This window comes from Microplitis demolitor, chromosome 4 (assembly GCF_026212275.2).
Source record: "Microplitis demolitor isolate Queensland-Clemson2020A chromosome 4, iyMicDemo2.1a, whole genome shotgun sequence".
In the NCBI taxonomy this organism is placed as follows: Eukaryota; Metazoa; Arthropoda; class Insecta; order Hymenoptera; family Braconidae; genus Microplitis; species Microplitis demolitor.
In genome coordinates, this window is record NC_068548.1 from 22,325,595 (window position 1) to 22,347,660 (window position 22,066).

Sequence of the window (22,066 nt, forward strand, 5' to 3'; positions counted from 1 at the left end):
ATTTGAAGTCACTGCTCCATTTTTGGAAAGTTGATACTTTATTTTAACTGGTGGATGGTGTTAGAAGGGTCACCAATGTCATAAAATACCAGGTCACTTGAAGATCCCTGGTTCAAATCCAGACTACGGTCATTTTTTATTTTCGTTTTTTTTACAAACTAAATTATGCAAGATTACACACTAATTTTTTTTTTTTTAATTAAATTTGAAAAAAAAACTTCTAAATTTATTTATTTTAAAAAAAAAAAAAATATTAAAAAATCTCTCTTACAATAACAATAAATTACATATCTCACAATAAAAGTTAAAAGTATATACACATTATTTACATTAACTCAAAAAAAGTATAAATTTTCATTTGTCCGCCATCACACTGGATGTCCTTCCTAAGCACATTAATAAATCGTCATCGCTCAAATATACCAAAATATTCCTGACACAATTGTGCGGCAGCTTGATAAAAATATCTTCCAGCAATTTCTCAACATCATTTAGCAACTGGTTACGCTTGTGTCCTTTTTTGAAATAAAATACCAACATCTCCGCATACAACGGATACTTTACCGTCAGCTTATTGAGTTTCACAGCCTTCCTGATATTTTTATTCTCCGCGTACATTGCCAGTTGATCGACATTCTTAGCAAGCAGATCGTAGTAACAAACATTACTCTTATTTATTTTTTCTGTCTTCATTTTCTTTAGCTCTCTTTTACATTCTCGTTGAAAGTCTCTATTACCTCCTCTGTGACAGGACCAATCTAGATGTCTTTGATGAACAAATAAACCAGCCGCCTTTAATTTAAGTACATGTTGCTCAAGAATGGTCAAAGAAGCATCAGTCAGCTCAAGATGTACATAAGAATTGTTAATATCAGCTCCAAAATTCAAAAGCATCTTCAGCAACTCATCATCGCCATACCCTTTGATAGCGATGTCAATAATAGACTGACGTTTATCATCAAATTTATTTATAGCTTTAGCATTTACATCAGCGCCTGCATTTATCAACATGAAAATAATGTCTTTTAAATTACGTGACGATGCTTCAAGAAGTGGAGTGATTCCTTCAAATCTATACGTGTTGCTCTTGCGATTTACATCAGCTCCACAAGCTAGCAAACGTTTGACAATATATTCGTTTTCCGAGCAAACGGCCATATGTAGAATAGTCTTTACATCATTTCCCATGATATTGACATCGGCCCCCCGACTCAGCAATAAATCAACCAGCTCCGCATTACCATTTTGCGCAGCAATATGCAATGCAGTGAATCCCGCGCCCTGATCTTTGGAAAAATAATTAACATCAGCTCCATGATCCAGCAGTAATTTTGTCATACTACAATTATCAGCTCTCACAGCAACTTGCAATGCGCTCTCATCATTCATCGTCTTTTTATCAACATCTATTTTAAGATTATCCAAAAAATATTCCGTCACTTCTAGACAATCGTCATAAACAGCCACGTGGTAAGGCGTCAATCCATAAATAAGATCATGTTGACCATGAATATCAAACAGCGCATTTTTTTCCAACAACATTTTGAGTATTGTCAAATTATTTTTCGACGCGGCAATATGGAGCGGCGTTATATTGTCATCCGTCTTCACATTTACGTCGCAAAACTGATGATCTAATAAAGTCTTGACTACACCATCGTAACATGCCTCAGCAGCAGCATGCAGAGCAGTCCATCCAGGAATAAAATCACTGCAATTGACCGCATTTACATCAGCACCGTTGTCAAGTAGATATTTAATCATCTTTACATTTTTATTGGTAACTGCTAAAAAAAGGAGAGTTTGATCAGATTTATTTCGGACATTTATGTCTGCGTACTTGCCGAATAGCAAAGCTATTAAATCTTCACCGTAGCCCATTTTTGAAAGCTGCTGCATTGAAAAATTTTTAAATACTTCTTTTATTGAACTATTGTAATTATTGTAATTTGAATTTCCCGCTAAACTATTGATCAATTTGAAATTTTTACGCTCGACAGCGTGACGCAAGTTGGTGTCATAATTTTTCATCAGTTCCTGGACGTTTATTTCTGTTGTGAAAAGTAACTCAAGAATGTCTAGACGATCTTTTCTCACTGCGATGTGCAATGGAGTTTCCCAGCGTAGATATGGGTCATCAGATTTGTTCTTAGCAGAAATATTTGCTCCATATTCAACTAAACACTTGACAGCTGCTAAAAATTCATTATCAACAGCTAGATGAAGTGCTGTGTTAGAATCTTCCCCTGGTGCATTGACATCAACGCCAGTTCTCAGAATTTTTTTAACCAATTCAATATCTCCAGCTTTAACAGCAGCATGTAACTGAGTATCTTTGGATTCTTTCCTCAAAGAAACCAACTCTTCTTCGTCTTCGTAAGTTGATTCGACAGACGAGCCTCTGATCCAGTCAGAAGAGCTAGAGTTCTCTTGGAATTCCTCATTGTCATTTACGTCTTCGTCAACAGCTTGTGCTATCAATCGAAAAGAATGTACCTCACCGCCATTGCCATAAATATTATCAGAGCTTGATACTTCGCTGTCACTGTCTGATAAATTTTCTTGATTGATTGCTTCTGACAGGTCGCTGTCATTCAATGTATCATCAGATTTTGATGACAATGTATCCAGACGTCTCCGCTTAGGTGGTGTTTCATCATCAGACATTGTAATCACGTTCTATTAATTCCTAAAAATTATAAATGTCATTAAATTCACTTCGACTTGACATTTGACGTTTTACTTTTCTTACTCATTTAGCACAAAGTAACTCACCTGTGATTACATAAAAAATTACTGATACTATTTGATCTGTCAAATTAAAATTAGTGTTGCACACACACTTTTTATTACAGTAAAAATATTTATATATATATTCTGTTATTGATATTTATAAATATGTTTACATTGACACATGTGTCATGCTGTAGGTTAGGATTTTTGTTATTCAAAATATTTTTTTACTCAATAATTTATATTTTTATCACTTGGTGGCGACCGTGGCGACGTACTCCATTCTTTAAGACGTACTCTATTATTTGAAATAATTAGTTAATATTTAAAAATAATTATTCGATAAATTATCAAACTATTTATTAAAATTTTAATTTCAAAATTTTAGCGCCAAATTAATTTTTTTAAAAAGTAAGTTTTCGCTTAAAGTTTATTTTCTTTGTTTTGACTTTTCTTTATGACGTCATAAACATAAATATATATATATATATATATATATATATATATATATATATGTATGACTGCACATATGTGAAATGTCATAATAAAAACAAATCATGTCAAGGATGTAATTAAAGTACGTAATTATCAATTGTTTAAATAAATTATTAATAAAAATATAATTTTTGTTTGAAAATTTAAATTGATGACTGTAATTAATTGTTGAGCTGTCAAAATGACAACAGAAAATAAAGAATTGTGTGATTTAACTAATGTCGTATTGCAAGTGGGTGGAGATAAACTAAATCAAGTAAGTCTTAATAAATTAACCTTTAATAAAAACTAATTACTTAATTAATTAAAATTTTATTATTAATAATTTAGGATAATCAATCACTAAAACGCCCAAAAAGAGTTTTACATTTTTCTGATGGTGATCTAGTTGAATATTCTGATGATGAAACGGACTCCAGTTCTCCTGATACTGATAAAAAAATCATTGATCTGGTAAATATTATTTATATATCAATTATTCAATTATTGTCATAGATAATGATTAATTTTTCTCGCTAGAAAAATATCGGCTGGATCCCGTGGACTTGGTACCAAACCTCGTGGATCGGTTCCAAAGTACTCGAGAGCTGTGATTACGTTGGCGAAGCACTGGCTGATTTTCTAGGCATCACGTCACCCAAGTATAACTTTGAACTTGCTGAGTACCATCGTCTTCAAAAGATACAAAATGAAGAAAATAACAAAGACCTAGAGATGCAGGGCTGGACTCAAAGTAATACAGAAAATCTTATTGTTAATGACATTAAAACTTCCGGCAATTAATTTTATTATTAACAAAAAAAAAAAATTACTTTAACATTCAGTCAACAGTTTTACGAAAATTACTCAGTTATGATCAACTATTTACTTCTCTTAAAAAAACTAGTCTTAAATTTATTTTCCGATTCATGTCTCACAGAAACGGTAAAAATTTTTTTTTATAGATTTCAAAATGTTTAAATTTTATTTTTAATGCTTAGTTATAAATATTATATTTTAAAATAACTAAGTAAATTTGCACAAAAATATCAGTACTCAGCTCTTCCCACTCTTGATTTTTTTCAAAACGACAAATGATAAAAAAAAAATATTTAAAAAAATTGCACATACAAATTTTTTAATTTTCTACAGGTGCATATTTCTAGTTATTTTTTTTTTTTAATTGATTTGTTGAAAACAAACAGCAGGATCATTAATTTTCAAAATCCTGAATTATCATTTCCCAACAAAAATTTAATTTAATTATCAAGAAAATTAATAATTATAAGTATTAAAATTATTTTATCACTAAAAAAATAAATAGAGAGTCTGAGTACTGAAAGAGGGCTAGCAATTATTTGAAAAACAAAAATAAGCTTAGTGCCTTTAAAAAAAAAAACGCACTTTATTGACAATTTATAATATATTTTTTACATATTAATATATTTGTATAACTAAATTGTACAATTATACGTTGCATTTATTATCATTACTCTTACTCTTTTTGTTCAACAGTCTTCAATTAATAATTAATACCCTTCATATAAATCTGACAATGGAATTATTTTTAAGTTTTGTCATTATTTAAAATATACAATTGCATCGTACGGAAATTTATTGCCAACAGTAACGTCAAAAAATAATAAAATATTGTCAATAATAGATAATTATTATTATTATCATAAATAACAATAAGAAAATAATAAAAATTAGTGATAATAAATCAGTACTACGAAGACTCTGGTACAAAACGATGAAGCGCACTGGTTAAGACTAGCAATGAACTCTGAAGACCTTGTGGTAAATGTCTTTGTAACCAAGCTCCTTTGTACTGTTCAATGTGTGCTAACATTTTATTAGCAATGTCAGTTCTAAATGTCGGTGGTAAATTACAAACACCGAGATTAATAACAGCTAGGCCCATATTGCTATTTGGATTTACACCAACACCAATAAGCGTGCGACCAATACGACACGCCGTCACCATTAAATCAGCAGTTAATTGTAATTCCTGTATGTCCATTGATCCAAATTTCGCGGTTACATTAGCTTCATACAATGCATGAGTCACGCGTTTTATTTGCTTAGTCATTCTCTGTTAAAATAAAAATTAATTAATCAAAATAATTAAATAAATAAATAATTAATTAATGATTTAAACTTACAGCGAATAAATCAGCAGACAAATATTCCAAATTAACATTATCAGGATCAGTGAGCAATCTGTAGAGCGTCGATCCCCGGTTGTCAGGAATCTGTTGCAAGTCATTGGCATCCTGGTTTTTGCTGAGCGTTAATACCAAAGTGTCAACGCGTCCTAATTCAAGAATAGTACCGCCGATTTTGTGTTCCAGGTCTTGGAAAACGTGGATGTTTAAAATACTGGTCAAGTACCGCTGGCGTTTAATTAAATTAGCAACCTCTGGGTTGTCGTATAGGTCAACAGGACCTAGTTCGATTTCTGTTGAAGGGTTCCAAGAAAGACCAGCGGCTATCAGATATCCGAGCCACGAGAAAGGGTGCGGAGTTAGATGATGACTTCCTGACCAGTGAGCCACGACAATACCAATTGAATTTTGTTCAATGGCCATTTTCAATGCGTTCCTTGTGTTTATCAAGGTCGATCCAGGACAACCGGCTAAGCTGTTGTAGCTAGCAGTACCTGAAGACGGCAGCACGTTGCCTCCAGCTGTTTTAAAGGATTCAGTCCACTCGGAGAAGTCATAGTCTGCTTGGAATCCGTACTCGACAAGTATCACGTTGCTAGGAACGCTTCTGAACTCGGGTTTCGAATGCAAGCCGTTGCTACAGAGCAGCAGAGTTGTGTCGGAGTTTAAATTTAGAATGTGCCAGAGTTCTTGGAGACACGAATAAGATTTGAATACTTCAGACATGTCAGTTTCTACGGTCTCGTTAATACTGTTGCTCAAATCGAGATTTTCTGGTGGCACCAGCAAGCTCGCAAGTCTAGGGCCCACGTGCACGTAGCTCAAGCTTGGGAATATTGCGAGTAATTCTTGAAACACTGGCCACATTTGCGTCAAATGACGCTGGCTTACGTTTGAATCGACGTCTAGAGCGGGGATCAGATTCAAATGGCGATCGCGGCAGTACCGATCCAATGTCACCATTTCGGAACGTGTGTAACACAACTGCCAATCACAGCTGGGATTTAATCTTGAGTACAGGTGGAGATGGGATACTTTGAATGACGACCATAGATCTATAGTGTGCAGTAAATATTCCAGTGTCGGGGTTCTACCACGTGGAGAAATGTCAAGTAGTATCCCGCGATGCATAAACCTCGGCTCGTCTTTTATTAAAACGGATTCAATCTCCGTAACTTCCGGTGAGTTTGAATTTTTACTGAGACGCAGTATCTGGACGAATGTGCACACCGCGTAATGTAACCCCGCTAGACTTCCCGCGCTAACTTTTATTGAATTCTGTGATATGTGAAGTTGATAACCCTCTGCTATATTAAATAATTTACGATTAACGATACATTCAATCCTATTGTCGCTAGTGAATCTTCCAGATCCCGGTTGGACTTCGCCTACTTTAACATCATGACCTAGTTCAAGCAAATACGTACGACTAACTTCCCAGACATCCAGGATATCGTGAATAGATTCACTTCCTTGGATTATTGAGATAAATATTTCTTTGCCGGCAATAAATGGAGGCGAGTAGTGACTCAAATCAATTATACTTTTGGGTTCAGGCCATATTAAATTCCATGTTGGTGATTTTTCATGAGATCTTATTGGACTCTGGTGATGGTGATGCGTGTTGTCATTCACTGAGTCACGTAGAGCAGGTAGTGTTGGGTCGTACAGAGGATCTGTTGATTTAGCAGAGTCTATTGACAGCTGGCTCATATTCGTTGACAAATTTTTCTGACTAAAATTTGTCGAGTCGCTGTACGTTACTGGACTGTGAACACTTTCAGTTTCTTTCGGCATAGTACGTTGCAATAAGACATGTATTGCTGGTTTTGTTCGTGATAAATCGTATGGACTCTTACCAGCAAATGTTCTGAATAAATTATAATATATTTATAGACAAAGTAAATAATTATTTCCAATATTATATAATAATTACCCTTGTAGAGCACGAGTGTGAGGATTTGCACCAGCAAGTAATAATTCTTGGCATATTGTTATGTCACCACGATTGACTGCTTCATGCAAAGGCGTCGCTCCGCAACCATTTTCAGCATTAACATCAGCACCGCGATCTTTAATATTTATTTACTGTTAAATAATTAAATACTTATTGATTTATATATTTTTTTCTTACCAATAAGACAAGCAACTACATCTTTATTGCCGTAACAAGCGGCCCAGTGTAATGGCGTATTTTTACTACCTTCTGAATCCCATGAATTAACATCAATTCCTGCTTCTAGTAATTGAATAACTCTATCTATTCTAATAAAACAAAATATCATTTTTTAAATTAATTTTAAGAAAACGAAAATCGTGTAAGCATCAAAAGACATTGATTGAAATAATTAGCTAGTGAAAAAAAAATAATTTACTCAGACGCAGCAGTAGCACGTAATAATTCTTCAACGTAAATTAAACGTATGACTTCACTAGCAGCAACATCAACAGCATTACGTCCATGTGCATTTTTAACCGCTGGATCAGCACCGCAACTTAGTAATGTTCTTACTACATCAACCTGATTCGTCTAAATGTCAAAATATTATTTATTTAAATAAAAATTTATGTGCAAATAAAAATGATAGTGAAAGTAGCAGTCATTTAAAAAATTTATATATTTCAAATAAACAAAGTAAATACACATGTAATTATTTTTAAAAATGCATGTGAAGAATTTTTTTAAATTTTACTGTTCATATTTTATGGCCCCGAAGTTTGCAGACAATTAACAATTTTTGATTTTTTTTTTTTTTTTTTCAATAAATCAATTACAAAAAAAATAAAAATATGCACATGCAAAAAATCAAAAAAACTATGAGTTTTTTTTTGTAATTTTTCATTTTGAAAAAAATCAAAAAATTATTAGAAGTCGGCGAACTTCAGTATCATATTTTTTAAAATTTCTGATGGCAATTAACCGGTAATTAAAGACTCAAATTTTCAGATGCCGGTTACTTTCAGTAGCATCAAATAGTAAATAATAAATTAAAAATAATTGATTACCTTTGAAGCGTAAGATAAAAAAGTGCCTTCTTCTAAAAATGGTTGGTTCAAAATTTCATTTCTCGTTATTCCTTCGCCAACGTTGCCATTGTCACCTAAACAAATTTTAAAAACAATTTAAATAAATAGTCATTTCAAAAATTATTTCAAAGATGCCGCAAAAATGTTTAAAAATTTTCAAATAAAAAATTCAGCGAATTTGAAACCCAGTGCTGATTTAAAGTCAAAATTTAATCAGCATTAAATGCAAAATTCCAATTATATTTATTTAATATATCGGTTGATATTTTTTTATTGGTTATACATTTAGATATTTATTGTATACATACAGGCACCAAGTAAAGATCGAAGGATATCAGTGCGACCATGATCAATCGCTGTCCTAATATCTGAACAAATATCTTGCATTTTAAATTATTATTTATTTAACTACACTAATTATTGCCATTTAATTTAAATTTATAAACTATATACTTATTAAAAATATATATGCCGCGTATTCACTACCGCGACTGTCAGTTTTTTTGGTATGTAAAAATGGACGGATTTTTAGTATTTAAAAATGGCCTACAATAAATATGGCTGCCTAAAATGTAGACAACTGTTTCACAGTCGGTAAATTTTAAATAATATATTAACATACGTGTGTAAAGTAAATAATTAAGTAGAATTAAATGTCATGAGGTCTTTCACCTCAGGTATTAAATAAATAATAAACGAAATAAATGGTAAGTGAGCAATGATTATTTATTATTTTATTTTAAATGTAATTGGTGTGTTATATACATATAAGATAATTTCATTGACGAATATCGTCAAATAATTGTGGATTTATAATTTTTTTTAAAACTTTATGTACTTTTTTTGTTCTTGAATTACTTATTATTTTTATTACTTAATTTATGTCTTGTAGCAATGCAATTAGAAAAAAAAAAAAATAAATGACGATGACAAATTATAAAATACAAAATAATAGACGATTAGTTGTAATTGGCTTTTTCGCAGCGGAGACTAACGCATAACAAATGCTTTCAGTTTATCACATCGTCAATTCCTGTAACAGATAAATAAATAATAAAGTTAATAGAGATATTAAAAATAATTAATTAACAGTAATTTTTAGTAAATTATTTTTCAGACAGCCAAGTTTATCTTCAAAGTAATCCGACAGTGAAATAAATTTTAGCGAAACCTTCACGATTATCATCATTTTAAATTAATTAGCACGTGGAGAAAAATTTAATTATTAATAAATAGAATAAATAATTAGTAAAATAAAATGTTAAAAAATTAATAAGTGTCTTTTTTATAAATATCGTTTTTTAAATTATTTACTCTATATATTTATAATTTAAAATCTGTAAGATGTCTGCTACATTCAAATCCATCTAAGTTTTATTGTAGTCGACAAAACTTTAAACAGGAAGTGAAGCATCCAAAAAGTTATTACGCTCTTATAAAAAATATTAAGCCGCATGACAATTATCATGTATGGAAGTTATTTTCAAAGCTTATCGATAAGTTTCTCGCGCGCATCAAGTATTGTTAATACAGCATAATAATTTTTTAGATGGTTCACTTCCTGTTTAAAGTTTGGTCGACATCAAAATAAAAATTGATAGATTTCGAGCCGACATTTTTCTCCGAGCAGTTAAGTGAGTGTAAATTAAAAATGACAAAAAAATTACCATGATAGCATTGACGATATCATTCTGATTATTTTTAAGCGCTTTGATAGCTTTCGCTCTTGAAACTTGAGCTTGTGCGACAACCAGTTCGACGTCTTTTTCCTCGACGCCAGTCTCATCAACTTCTTCCTCGGATTCTTCTTGTATAGGCGCTACGACAGATGTACTGCCACCAGCTTCAGCAGCAGCGGTACTTGGTGGTTCCTTGAATTTCTCAGCAGCTGCAACTTGTGCTTGTTGACTCAAGTCTTCAATCTAGACAATAAAAATCATCAATTTAAAATCAAAGTTCAATTAAAAAATTATTCTAGCTGAATATCACAATAATTACCTTGGCTTCACCAAAGATTATATAGGTATCAGAAGCCGGATTTTTGAGGACATCAGGTTTGTTGATGACGAACAAAATGTTCTTTGCTTTACGAATAGTAACGCGGTTAACTCCCTGTACGAGTTTCAGTCCAAGTTTGCTCATAAGTTTACGTGCTTTTTTTTCACCACGTGTCTGTTTAGCTTTGGAGATAACGTCTACTGGTAAACCGCTGACGTTGGTACCGGAGTAACTTCCACCTCCAGCAGTTGGGTCCTCCAAATCAGGAATTGAGTCATCGGAATCTGACTCTGTCCCAGATCCTGCAGGTACAACCTCGACTTTTGAGTCTGAGCTCGCTGCTTTGTCCAATTCAGTTAATTCCGGCATCTTTTATTATCTGAAAATTAATTATAAATAATTAATTAATAATTTTGTTCATTACCAAATACTTAATTATTATTTTTAATTGATTTTTTTTCAGACAGCCAAGTTTCTCTTCAAAGTAATCTGACAGTGAAATAAATTTTAGCGAAACCATCACTGTGCTATCATCATTATTACAAATTTATATAATTAAATATATCAATTATTATGAGTAATTTTAATTTTAATGGATTGTGATAAATAAATATATGAGTTGAGACAAAATAAAGCCGGGCGCGCCATTTTTATCTTTATCTAGAACGTGTTTGCTAGGGTGCCGATTGAAAAAACTATAGTTTCAAGGTCCAATTATTGCAACTATTAAATAATAACAATTAAAAGTCTATAAATTAATATATTTGTTAATTAAAATTAATATTTATTAAAATAAGTAGCGTTAAATATTTGTTTAAGAAGTAATAAAATTTATTTTACCATAAAAGGAAAGGGAGTACGTTTTTTTTTACTTCGCGACTCACGCGAGATTGTTGGAAAAATCCAAGTTACGATGACAATAAAAATCATTTTACTAGACTATTAATTTATATTTAAAGTACGAAATTTAAACTTTGTAATTAAGTTATTATTGACGAGTATTAATAAGAGATGTAGTTTAGATTTTTGGATTTACCTTTACAGATATTTAGACTGAGTGAATTGTCGGTTGGAGATTGGAGGTTGTAAACGCTTTGAGTTGAAACTATATTCATGCGTCACGATAAAACGGCCATTTTCAATATTTTTTAGTTTACTGTAAAGACACTTGATGACACTGTCAAAAATGCGCCTAAATTTAAATTTTATAAATTTGTTACAACGAAATAAAAAAATCAGTACATTTTATTTTTTTTACTGATTTACCTCAAAATTTTTAAATCTTTTAATTTACTTTACTTTATATTTTGAAAAAAGTTTTTTTTTATTTTATCTTACAAACATTTTTTTTGCTTATAACTAATTTTTTTTTATACAGATAAGAAATTAATTAAAAGAACATACAGTAAAAAATAATTGAATTAATAAAAATTAATTAATTTTAATCTTCTTCCATTGGTTCTTCATGATTTTTTGTTGAGCTAGAATTTTTTACTTCACTTCTTATCGGAATTGTTTCATTATTACTACTCTCAGTATTTTCTTCTGTACTTTCTATAGTCATATTTATTTTTTCAACATCTTCAGCATCTTTATTTTCTACTTCTGTATTTTCTTTATCAACATCCCTAGTATTTTTATTATTTCCTTCTTCTGTACCTTCTACAGTCATATTAATTTTTTCAACTTCAGTATTTTCTTTTCCTGTATTTTCTACTATCATATTTGTATTTTCAACATCTTCAGTATTTTCAACACCTTCAGTATTTTTATTATTTCCTTCTTCTCCTATATTTTCTACAGTCATACTTATTTTATCAGCAGCATCAGAATCAATATTATTTTCTACTACCATCTCAACATCATCTTCTTTACCTTCTTTATTAGAACCATCAATACCTGCATCATATCCACTGGAACCATTTGCCTCATATGCCATTGCCGGTTTCACATATTCCGTGTACACATCCTAAATAAAAATATAAAAAATTAATCACAATTATAAATTCTACATATATATAAATTATAAAATACATACCTTCTCATTAGCAACTTTTTTGGTGTATAATTCATAAACAAAATGAGAAATATGAGACGTGTCCCGCATTTCTACGACCGGAGCTGAAGGTGGGTCAGCATTGAGTCTTTTAGTCGGATAATTTTCATCAGGTATCAACTTCAGAACTACTGGTCTACGCATCAGCTGTTCGAACACTGGTCTTAATTCAAAACAATCTTTGAACAAAGAGACTCTGGCGAAAACGTATAATCCAAGTCTAGCACGAGACATGGCTACAATGAGACGGCGGACGTCGCGTAAGTGACCCACGGCACGAGTTCGCACCAATGATAGTAAAATATAATCATTCTGCTGACCCTGGTACTTGTCGACAGTAGTGACCTTGCTGGGACGGCCAATAAGAGGATGGTTTGCGCATCTCGAGTTGATGACATCTCGGATGAGATGTTTCTGACCGTTGTAAGTTGTCAGAATACTTATTTTATCAGCAGGATATCCGAGCATTCTCATGTACATAAAGACAGCAACGCAGTACTCAGCTTCAGCTAAATTCTGGTAAAAGTAAGCAGTAGGTTCGGTTTCTCCTTTCCCATTGAAGTCTTCAACATTAATGAGCTGATAGTCAAAGCAAAATCCAGCGTTTGCGGTCAAATACTCGGTACTGCGTTCAACATGCGTAAGATTGCCGAGTTTTTTGTATCTCCAGTTGTATAGATTACAAATACTCGGCCTTGCACGTCCTTGAGCATCTAGATCAACAGTTGGTACTCCAAGACGGACAAATCTTGTGAAAAGTGATTGTTCCATGTTTGAATATTTTTGAAACGCCATATTCTTAATAACAGGTGGTAATTGATGATGATCTCCAATCATGATCCAGCGTTTCAAACGATTATACCCATCCTCTGGATTTTGTAGCAGCAATGGTATAAATGTTTCAATTTCTAAAATTTGCGCCGACTCTTCCATAAGAATATTGTCATATTTAAATCCCATGTCAACTAATTCGCGTCTTTTTAAAGCAGCGTGTGTACAAGTCATGGCTATTATTTTAGCCTCTTTAACAAGCAAATACTTGGACCGGTCAAGGCCAGATCTGAGCAACTCAAAAGCTCGGAATTCCTCCAGCTGCTTGAAGACACTCTCGATGTATCTGAAGCAGCTATGGGCAGTCTCCAAATCTTCTTCGTAGCTCTGGCTCTTAAACAGTGGCTGCATTGAATTACTGAAGAATTTAGTGAACGGAAACTCTTCTTTGATGACAGTGACATTAGTGATATTGTCAGCAGATACTTGTTTGAGTTTGGACTCAAACGATTGCCAACGAGTGATAACCTGGTCCATGAAGAAGTAGCCAGCAGTCTCGCAAGTATACGCGACATCACCTTTGACGTTCAATGATTCCTTGAGCCTCTGGACTTCTGCTAGTAGATCTATACGCTTTGCTAGCACGTAATTAACTCGCCCGTAACGGCTGAAGTCTTTTTCAGTCTCCAGTGCCTCTTCTCCATGACCGAGACGAAGCAAATGCCGCTCGTCGATATCAAGCGCCATAATTTTTTCAAACAGTTGATTCAAGGCCTGATTGGAGTGCGTCACAATAAGAGTACGTTGGTTCGGAAAATTGTGATAAAGATTCGAAATAATTTGAACGGCTACATCAGTCTTACCGGTACCAGGTGGACCAACGACCAAAGTCAGTCCAGGCTGCATACCCGCACGAATTGCTTCTATTTGCGTTGGAGTAAATGGTATCTGATTTTTTTTCGGTTGGTTTGCTTTGTAAGGACCTCTACTAGGTATCACATGAGACTCTACCGTTATAATATCTTTATCTTCAAACGTTATTCGGAAAGGCCTTACCAATTTATCAACATCATCCGACTTAACTTTTATTTTGTAGCCTGGAAAACTGGATTTCAGATGGTCGATGTCAAGGAACGTGTCATTGAAGTCCATAGTCGATATTCTATTGGGCATCTCCGAGTACTCAGCAGCACCGGGATTACCATAGCCCAGTATGATATCGTGCAGCCAATCAGGTACGACGCATTCAGTATTCATCAGCTCACGAATTGTTTCAAGTACGGCTTTGAAATTATTTTCTTTGGGCTTACGGCGCATTATTATACTGAACCCTTCATAAATATCTTCATTGCCGTGGCTGGTGGTGTCCATATCAATGCGATATTGGTTGGAATCCAACCAAACTCTGTAAGTTCTCGAGTCTCCGGGCAAAACAGGCCGGGGTTCAGGGCCATCCTCAATCACACGTCCGTTTGAATCCAGCATACCCTCAATTTCGCAGCCACGTACTGCTGTCAAGCCCACTTGCGTCAGGAACGGAAGCTTGTGTGAGTATTTAGTACCGATGGGATTTGGTGGCTTAACAGTTATAAGAAAACACACATCATGTTTTCTCAAATTTTCCCACTCGGACTTTATTTCTTTCCGCGTACTGAGATTTATCGTGACGTCAGCGCGTACACGCGAGGGTCTTTTCTCACCAATATTAGGCTTAGCGACTTCCACGACGGCAAATTGCGTTATCGGTTGTGCCATACGAGCCCACCCACCAAAATAAACTCCATCGTCTTCAGCCTTCCAAGGACTTAGTCTACTAACAGAGTCTTCAATGTCCTGACGTATTTCGTACGTCGATTCCAACCGAAACAAATTAAAATTCCTCAGTAAATAATCATGCAGAGTAAGAAACTGTAGGTTTAATTTAGGCAAAGCCAAGCAGCTTTCTCCAGAAAAATATTCCGTTGGAACAATATTTTCATTCCAGATGACATCTTCCGTAGGATAAAGCGGCATTTCGTTCAATTCTTCCAGCTGAGATGACCTGCGTTCGTGGCGGGATATCAGTAATTCCTGTAGGAAAAATTTATCAACACGGTACCAGTTTTCGTCATTAGCTCTTTCTGCTGGTGGGATAAGATTCAAATAACATGCAACAGCTTTGAGTTTTTCTTCACTCAGTGAACCGAAATGTTTTTCCAGAGCTTCTCGCGTGTCGACGCTCGCAACATTGGCCATCGCAAAACTCCGGAGATCAGGAAATTTAGCGAACGATGCTTTTTGGAGTGACGTTATTTTTTCGTAGTGAATGTGGGTCATATCGTGATCAGTGAGAGTGTCCCCAGTCTTTTCGTCAATCTCAAATTTTGCGTAGAACTTTAACATCTCTAGTAACTGACCAAATAAATTACCTTCAGGTCTCTTCAATAAATTGGAGAGGGAGCATCTGACAACCAGGTGACAATCATCCATCACTGTATTGAAGTAACGACGAGTTGGTAGTAATGCTTCCAAGTCAATCATCAGTTCAAGAAACCTTTCGCAGTAGTGGACTTTATCAGGATTCAAAGGAGCGTCTTCAGTAATTGTGTCTAAGATTGCCATAAATTTAATCATTAGACGATGGAGAAATTTCCTTTCCCAGTCCAACTTTTCCTTAAGCTCTGGTTTGTCTTTTTTTCTTAAAATCTTCCAGTGCTTTCTCCACTTTTCATGTTTTTTAAATTCCAGTTCCCGCCGTCCCTGCTGCAGCGAAACCCACATTGACAACGACACCAGTCGTTTTATTTCATTTCTCACCAGCTCAATTTCCATTGAGTTGAAGCAATGGTTCAAAAATACTATCAGTGAAGTCTGCTCTTTTAGATCATAATCTAAAATACTGTCTTCCAAACATGCTTCTAGTACTCGTTGGATAAAACCCGAGAACTCGGCAGGATTATTTTTAAAAACATCCCAAACTTGAACTCTTTCTCGAAATTTTTCATTCACCATAACGACTATCGAAAGAGTGTGAGCTCTTGAAGCACTTTCTGCTTGATAATTAGGCCATAGATAATTTTCCAAGTACAAACTGTACTCCAACATCATTATCCTCCGTATTGAAAATTTTGACGCGCATATTTCTTGTATATAAATGTCTTCAATAACATGTTTATTAAACGGCGAATGTGAATCACTGTCCTGCGGTGTCCAATATTTACTGGCAATCTGTAACATACATTTACATTAATATAAACAACATCCACGTGATAATTTATAACCTACAATCAATACGTTTACTGAACGTAACAACTTTTGATGAATTTTAAATTAAATTTAATCAAATATTTATACCATACTTTTTATATTGATTAAAAAAATTAAAACCTATTGAAATATATAATGACAGATAATAGGTAGTTATTCATACCTGAGTTATGTGATCAGATGTTATTTGTTCCACTGTTGGAGCTGGGTTAGTTTTTATGACACGATTATTATCCATTTTAAAGTCAGAGTCTTTAAATACAATTTAATAAATTTATCAATCTAATTTATAAAATAATAATTTTTTTATGAAATCATAATTATTATTAAAATAACTAAAATTACAGGTACTGAAACTCAAAATACAAATTGGGAACTCCGCAAACTGAAGCCCACTGAAGGTATCAACATCCGAGTTTTAAAAGTTACCGGTCGATTGCAGCTCCTCTACCTGCAATAATATTAAGGGATGAATGTGAATGTAGCAGATATGAGACAAATTTTAAATTATTGCTAAATAGGGTAAATAATTTAAAAAATGCACTTTTAAAAAATTTTGAAATTAATAAGTCTATTTTTTATAAATATTATTGTTTTAATTATTCAGAATTTTAAATTTATCTGATATCTGCTACATTTGCGTCACTCTAAACGACCAATAGTCCGGAGTTATTGATCATATAAGCCAAAATGGACTTTTTTGCTTTGATCAATGATAACTTGGCGCCAAATCGTCGTAGAGACTTTTTAGGCGGGCAAATTTCCTAAAAGTCATAGGGTCAGATTATCCAAAAAAATTTATTGACGCCCATAGATTTGTTGGAAGAGGAGCAAAAATTAAAAAAAATTTTTTGTTGTCAAATTTCTTAGGATTACTCCGGAACCATGCATGATAAAAAAATTTGAAGTCTAGATCTGAAAACTAGAAACTTGAGGCAGCATTGTAATATTTATTTTATCCAAAAATACATAGAAAGATTAATATAGAAATAAATATAGTTTTTGAATTGTAATTTTTATTTATTTTTTTTACGATGTTGAATCGTAATTTTTTAAGTAATTTTTAATTCTAAAAGTCTTTGTTAAAATTACGATATTGAATAGTAAAAAATATAACCCACATAATAAATTTTGAAATAAGATATTTTAAAGAGAGAAGAATGAAAAAAAAATATTTTTATTTCTCTAAATTAAATATTCGTTTATTAGAAGTAATAACTTATTACAAATACATTAGTTATATATTTTAAATAATGAGTATAGAGAAAAAGATAAATAATATTAATAATAAAAATAATATTAGATGCTTTTGAGCAACTTAAAAAAATACACAAAATAAAATGTAAATTGTTTTATTTTTTTATTTTACAATAAATAAAAAACAAAAAGATTTGTAATAAATAATTTTTATTTAATGCTCAAAAGTCATAAATTATTATTTATATTTTATTTGCTAATCTATCGTACTGTTATTGAAAAAAAATTTATACAGTCTCGAGATGTCAATAGAGTAATAATAATAATTTTGATCACAGATTCAATAACGCTTTTTTTTTACATCAATATCAACAATCCAAAAATAATTTACATGAACATTTATTACGTTATGATAAAATCAATGGATAAAATGAATAATAATCATTATAATTATGAAGTCTACTTGGAGGAAAATGAGCTTAATTTAAATTCTAAAAAATAATAATAAATAATAAGCAGTTTGTGCAGTGAAAAAAATATAATAAATATTTCTATTATGGCGGCAGTTGCCAGCGATTATATTTATCGCTATAGAGATTGCGCTAATATAATAAATATCTATATGAATACGTATCAATAACACATTGGAATGAGTAATGATTATTATTACATTACATTAATTAATGAACGCGAAAATGTTAAAAAATCCAAGCCACTGTTGGTTTTAAAAATTATTTCTCACGATTTACAATTTATTTATATTTATATGATTTTATTTATTTTTAAATTATTTACGCGGAGATTCATCTACCTCCATTTGGTCATATTTATCTTCAGATTCTTCTTCAATTATTTTTTTATCTTCATTTAAAACTATTGAAATAATTTTATTTATTAATTTATTGTTAAGTAGAAAATTAATTTAATTATTCAAATTTAAGATCACGAGTATTTTTACTTAAGTCTCTTAATTATCTAAATTTTATCAAAGATAAATAAATAAAAATTAAATTTTTAATTTTTTTAGAAATACTGACAGCGTGACCTTAAATTAAATATTTAATTATTTAGACCTGAGTAATTTAATACCTTTGTTATGTAAATTTTTATCATCTATTTTATCTGACTCAAGAGCTTCAGCTTCAGGTGTATCTGGTTTATCAACAACCTCAATATCTGAATCAGTGCCAGATGAACTCGATGATGTTGCTTCATGATCTGTTGACTTAGCGCTCTGTCGGCCGGCAATTGCTAATGATGAATTAATATCACTATCTAATTTTGGTGCTGATGGTTTTTGTTTACGGGCTGGATTCCAGTATTGACAATAACAGCAACGGAAACCTGTTTAAACAAAGATTTAAATTAATCTGACAAATTAAATTAAAGTAATTAATGCCATAAAATTAAAAATATACTTTACCAAAGTATTCAAATTCTTCTTTGAGTGCCATTCCATTATGGGAATCGCACTGACGGCAAATCAACGCATACCGATTAGAAGGACCATCACCTACCAAATACTCAACCAAACGATCCAAATAACTTCTCTGTTTCGGAAGTATAGGACGTGGTAACGGTGACTCTATTTAAAGTAACAGTAAATAAATTACAAATTAGATTCAATGGTAATGTAAATTAATGACAAAACAAACAACCAACACAAATATTAATAATTAATAGAATTAATAAAACAATAGCAATGAAGCTAGAGGGTTAATACTAACGAGGACGGATTAACGAAGCATTTAACAATCTACCACTCGGATGATAGTATGGAGTCAGCGGCGGAGTATTAGCACAAGCTAACCCAACAGGACCAGTATTTACAGGCCTACCGATTGATGAATTTAATTGCGGGCTCGTTGCTGCCAACGCGCGTTTCCGGAGCTCATTTGCGTCTGACATCTGGTGCAATGGAGTAGCCATTGATGTGGGCATTGGTGTCTGTGGCTGCGGTGTACTCACGCGCCTTGGTACTGGTGTCGTCATTGGTGTTTTCGATACCGGCTAAAAAATAATTATTAATATTAATTTATAATTAACTATTAGCATGTTAATTTATTCTCCATCTAGCCGGGACTCGGTCATTTACCTGAGGTGAAAGCTGCAACAAAAAATAATAATAATTATTATTAATTTATATAATATTAATTAATGGGTAATGTGATTACGATCCTGAAGTTAGCAGAGGTCTTATAATTTTGGGATTTTTTCAGAAACGATAAATTATAAAAAAAAATATTTCAAAAAATTCCACCTATAGTTTTTTTAATTTTCTACATGTACATATTTTTATTTTATTCTTTTTTTATTTTTGAGTGGTTGAAAAAGAAATCCAAAAATTGCTAATTGTCTTCTAACTTCAGGATCATAATGTCATTTAATTTAATTACTTACAGGTGTCATTCTTAATTGATCAGGCGCAAACTTTAACAAAATTTCTTTAGCCTTCTTGTAAGTTTCAGTATCAGTCACTTGATCAAGAATTTTTTTCTTCTCTTTCTGCATTTCTGTTAATTTTTCTTGATTTCTTGATATTTTTCTTTTGTAATACCACGTCACCATTTTCTTTGTAAATATTATACTGAAAAAAATTATTTATTAGTAAAGACATATTTTTTAAATTATTTAAGTGGGTAATTAATGAAATAAAACTTACAGCAATGGGAAAATTAATAACGGAGTAATATAAAAAAGTTGGTCGTAAAGTGAAGCGGGAAAAAAGTAAAAATAAAATAGTAACGCTGTTACGACATAAAGTATAACACTGTAAATTATTAATGTTCCAACTATTTTTTTATGTCTTTGCTCAGTTGTCTGTCCATACTGTTCTATATCTTTAATTTTCTACAATGAAAATCCATAAATAATAAATAAAAATAAATAAAATAATTATTTTAAAATAATAAACTTACAGAGTCGAGGTCTTCCAAAATTTCAATTGTAGTTTTCTTTTTCTAAAAATAAAATAAAGCATATGCTAAATTTCAAATTATTTATATTTAAAGATTCAATTAACTAAAGTAAGCAGAGTAATTATTTAACGGCACAGTATTGAGTAAAAAAATAAATATTATTTGCCAAAAATATAATTCGTGACCTATTTGACCATCCAGACAATCCATTAAGTTTAAAAACAGTTGCTGTGTCATTGGATGGTAATTTTGGATTCAACGAGACAATCGTTTCAAGAATAAATTAACGCTTTGACCAGTCACATTACATTTTATTACCATGTGTCATTATTCCATTAATTAATAATATATAAATATATAATTTCAAAAATAATAAATCACCCAAAGTAACTTCTCTATTAATTTATATTTCATTTTTTAATTTAAATAATTAATTACTAAACATATGGAATTTACGATTTTGAATATCGCGCCTAACCTGCAAATTTCAAATTCGGGTAAAAAAGATTTTTTTCCCATAAAATTACTTTGGAGGGTACCAACAATTACCGAAATAATTATTTATTATATATAACAATGTAATAAATGTATGAATACTAATTACAAATAGTAATTATTGTTTTATGTTATAACCTAAAATCAAAAGAAATACCGCGCAAGTGGTTAAAATAAAAGTAAAATGGAGATAGATAATAAAATAAAAAAAACTTACGCGAAACCTTGACAGTATTATTCCCATATTGATAAATAAATAATTTAAATAAGATTATAAATTTTTGTGTTATCACAACGCGTAGTATAAAATAGTATAAAAAAAATTAACAGTAGCCTACATGAGCCCAGGCCATACAATCGTTTGCGTTTGCGTGCTCCGGTTCTGGCTTATTTGCTCGGCTTTGCTTTCAGTTTTCGATGGTGGGTATGATTGTGATTGTGTTCAGTTGAGCTTGACTGTTGACTGTTGGTTGTTGGTGTGCTGGTAGCTAAAGGCGCTAAAGGCTAAGCTGAAAACACCAATGTCAAGGAAAATTCCAACCAGAGCCAACCACTACACTAAATCCTTTGTGGAATTTTAAAATAGACTCGAGTATGCGCGTTATCATCATAAGCTAAGCTTTTAATGCTAATACTTATATACTTTTATTATTACAAATATTATACAAATACTTATTCACCACTGAGTTTAAAATTAACTCATATTTATGTCATATATATATATATAGGTTGATGTGTATATGTATAAATAAATAATAAATATGTATTAATGGACTACGTATATGGAATTTCAATTTATGGTATTGGTTAAAACATAAATTTATTTATAGACAAATTGTATTATTGTCAATTAGTAAATATATTTACAGAGTAATTCTTTTTATTCTTTGTGGGTAAAATAAAAGTTTTCTATCGGTAAAATCAATGCCTCTACTACAGATTTTACCTGAGCCATGTGATGAGTTGATGACTCAAGTGAATAT

General features: G+C 31.9%; 4 protein-coding genes across 4 annotated transcripts; 1 reads left to right on the forward strand and 3 right to left on the reverse strand.

Moving 5' to 3' along the window:
* Nucleotides 1–267: 267 nt before the first annotated feature.
* Nucleotides 268–3,158, reverse strand: LOC103578873 (putative ankyrin repeat protein RF_0381). Its single transcript, XM_008560145.2, has 2 exons — nt 2,776–3,158; nt 268–2,689 (listed from the first exon to the last, which is right to left on the reverse strand). The coding sequence occupies exon 2, from the start codon at nt 2,665–2,667 to the stop codon at nt 355–357; it is 2,313 nt and encodes a 770-aa protein (XP_008558367.1). The 5' UTR covers nt 2,668–2,689; nt 2,776–3,158; the 3' UTR covers nt 268–354.
* A 115-nt stretch (nt 3,159–3,273) lies between these two features.
* Nucleotides 3,274–4,705, forward strand: LOC103577420 (protein FAM177A1). The gene is made up of 3 exons (XM_008558035.3): nt 3,274–3,484; nt 3,559–3,681; nt 3,748–4,705. Exons 1-3 carry the CDS (start codon nt 3,410–3,412, stop codon nt 4,009–4,011), a joined length of 462 nt encoding a protein of 153 aa, XP_008556257.1. The 5' UTR covers nt 3,274–3,409; the 3' UTR covers nt 4,012–4,705.
* An 89-nt stretch (nt 4,706–4,794) lies between these two features.
* LOC103577419 (uncharacterized) lies at nt 4,795–8,936 on the reverse strand. The gene is made up of 7 exons (XM_008558034.3): nt 8,711–8,936; nt 8,382–8,476; nt 7,751–7,905; nt 7,510–7,640; nt 7,312–7,447; nt 5,373–7,245; nt 4,795–5,302 (listed from the first exon to the last, which is right to left on the reverse strand). The coding sequence occupies exons 1-7, from the start codon at nt 8,787–8,789 to the stop codon at nt 4,937–4,939; spliced, it is 2,835 nt and encodes a 944-aa protein (XP_008556256.1). The 5' UTR covers nt 8,790–8,936; the 3' UTR covers nt 4,795–4,936.
* A 2,768-nt stretch (nt 8,937–11,704) lies between these two features.
* Nucleotides 11,705–16,890, reverse strand: LOC103577415 (RNA helicase aquarius). The gene is made up of 3 exons (XM_008558031.3): nt 16,637–16,890; nt 12,439–16,434; nt 11,705–12,369 (listed from the first exon to the last, which is right to left on the reverse strand). Exons 1-3 carry the CDS (start codon nt 16,709–16,711, stop codon nt 11,842–11,844), a joined length of 4,599 nt encoding a protein of 1,532 aa, XP_008556253.1. The 5' UTR covers nt 16,712–16,890; the 3' UTR covers nt 11,705–11,841.
* Between the last annotated feature and the right edge of the window lie 5,176 nt (nt 16,891–22,066).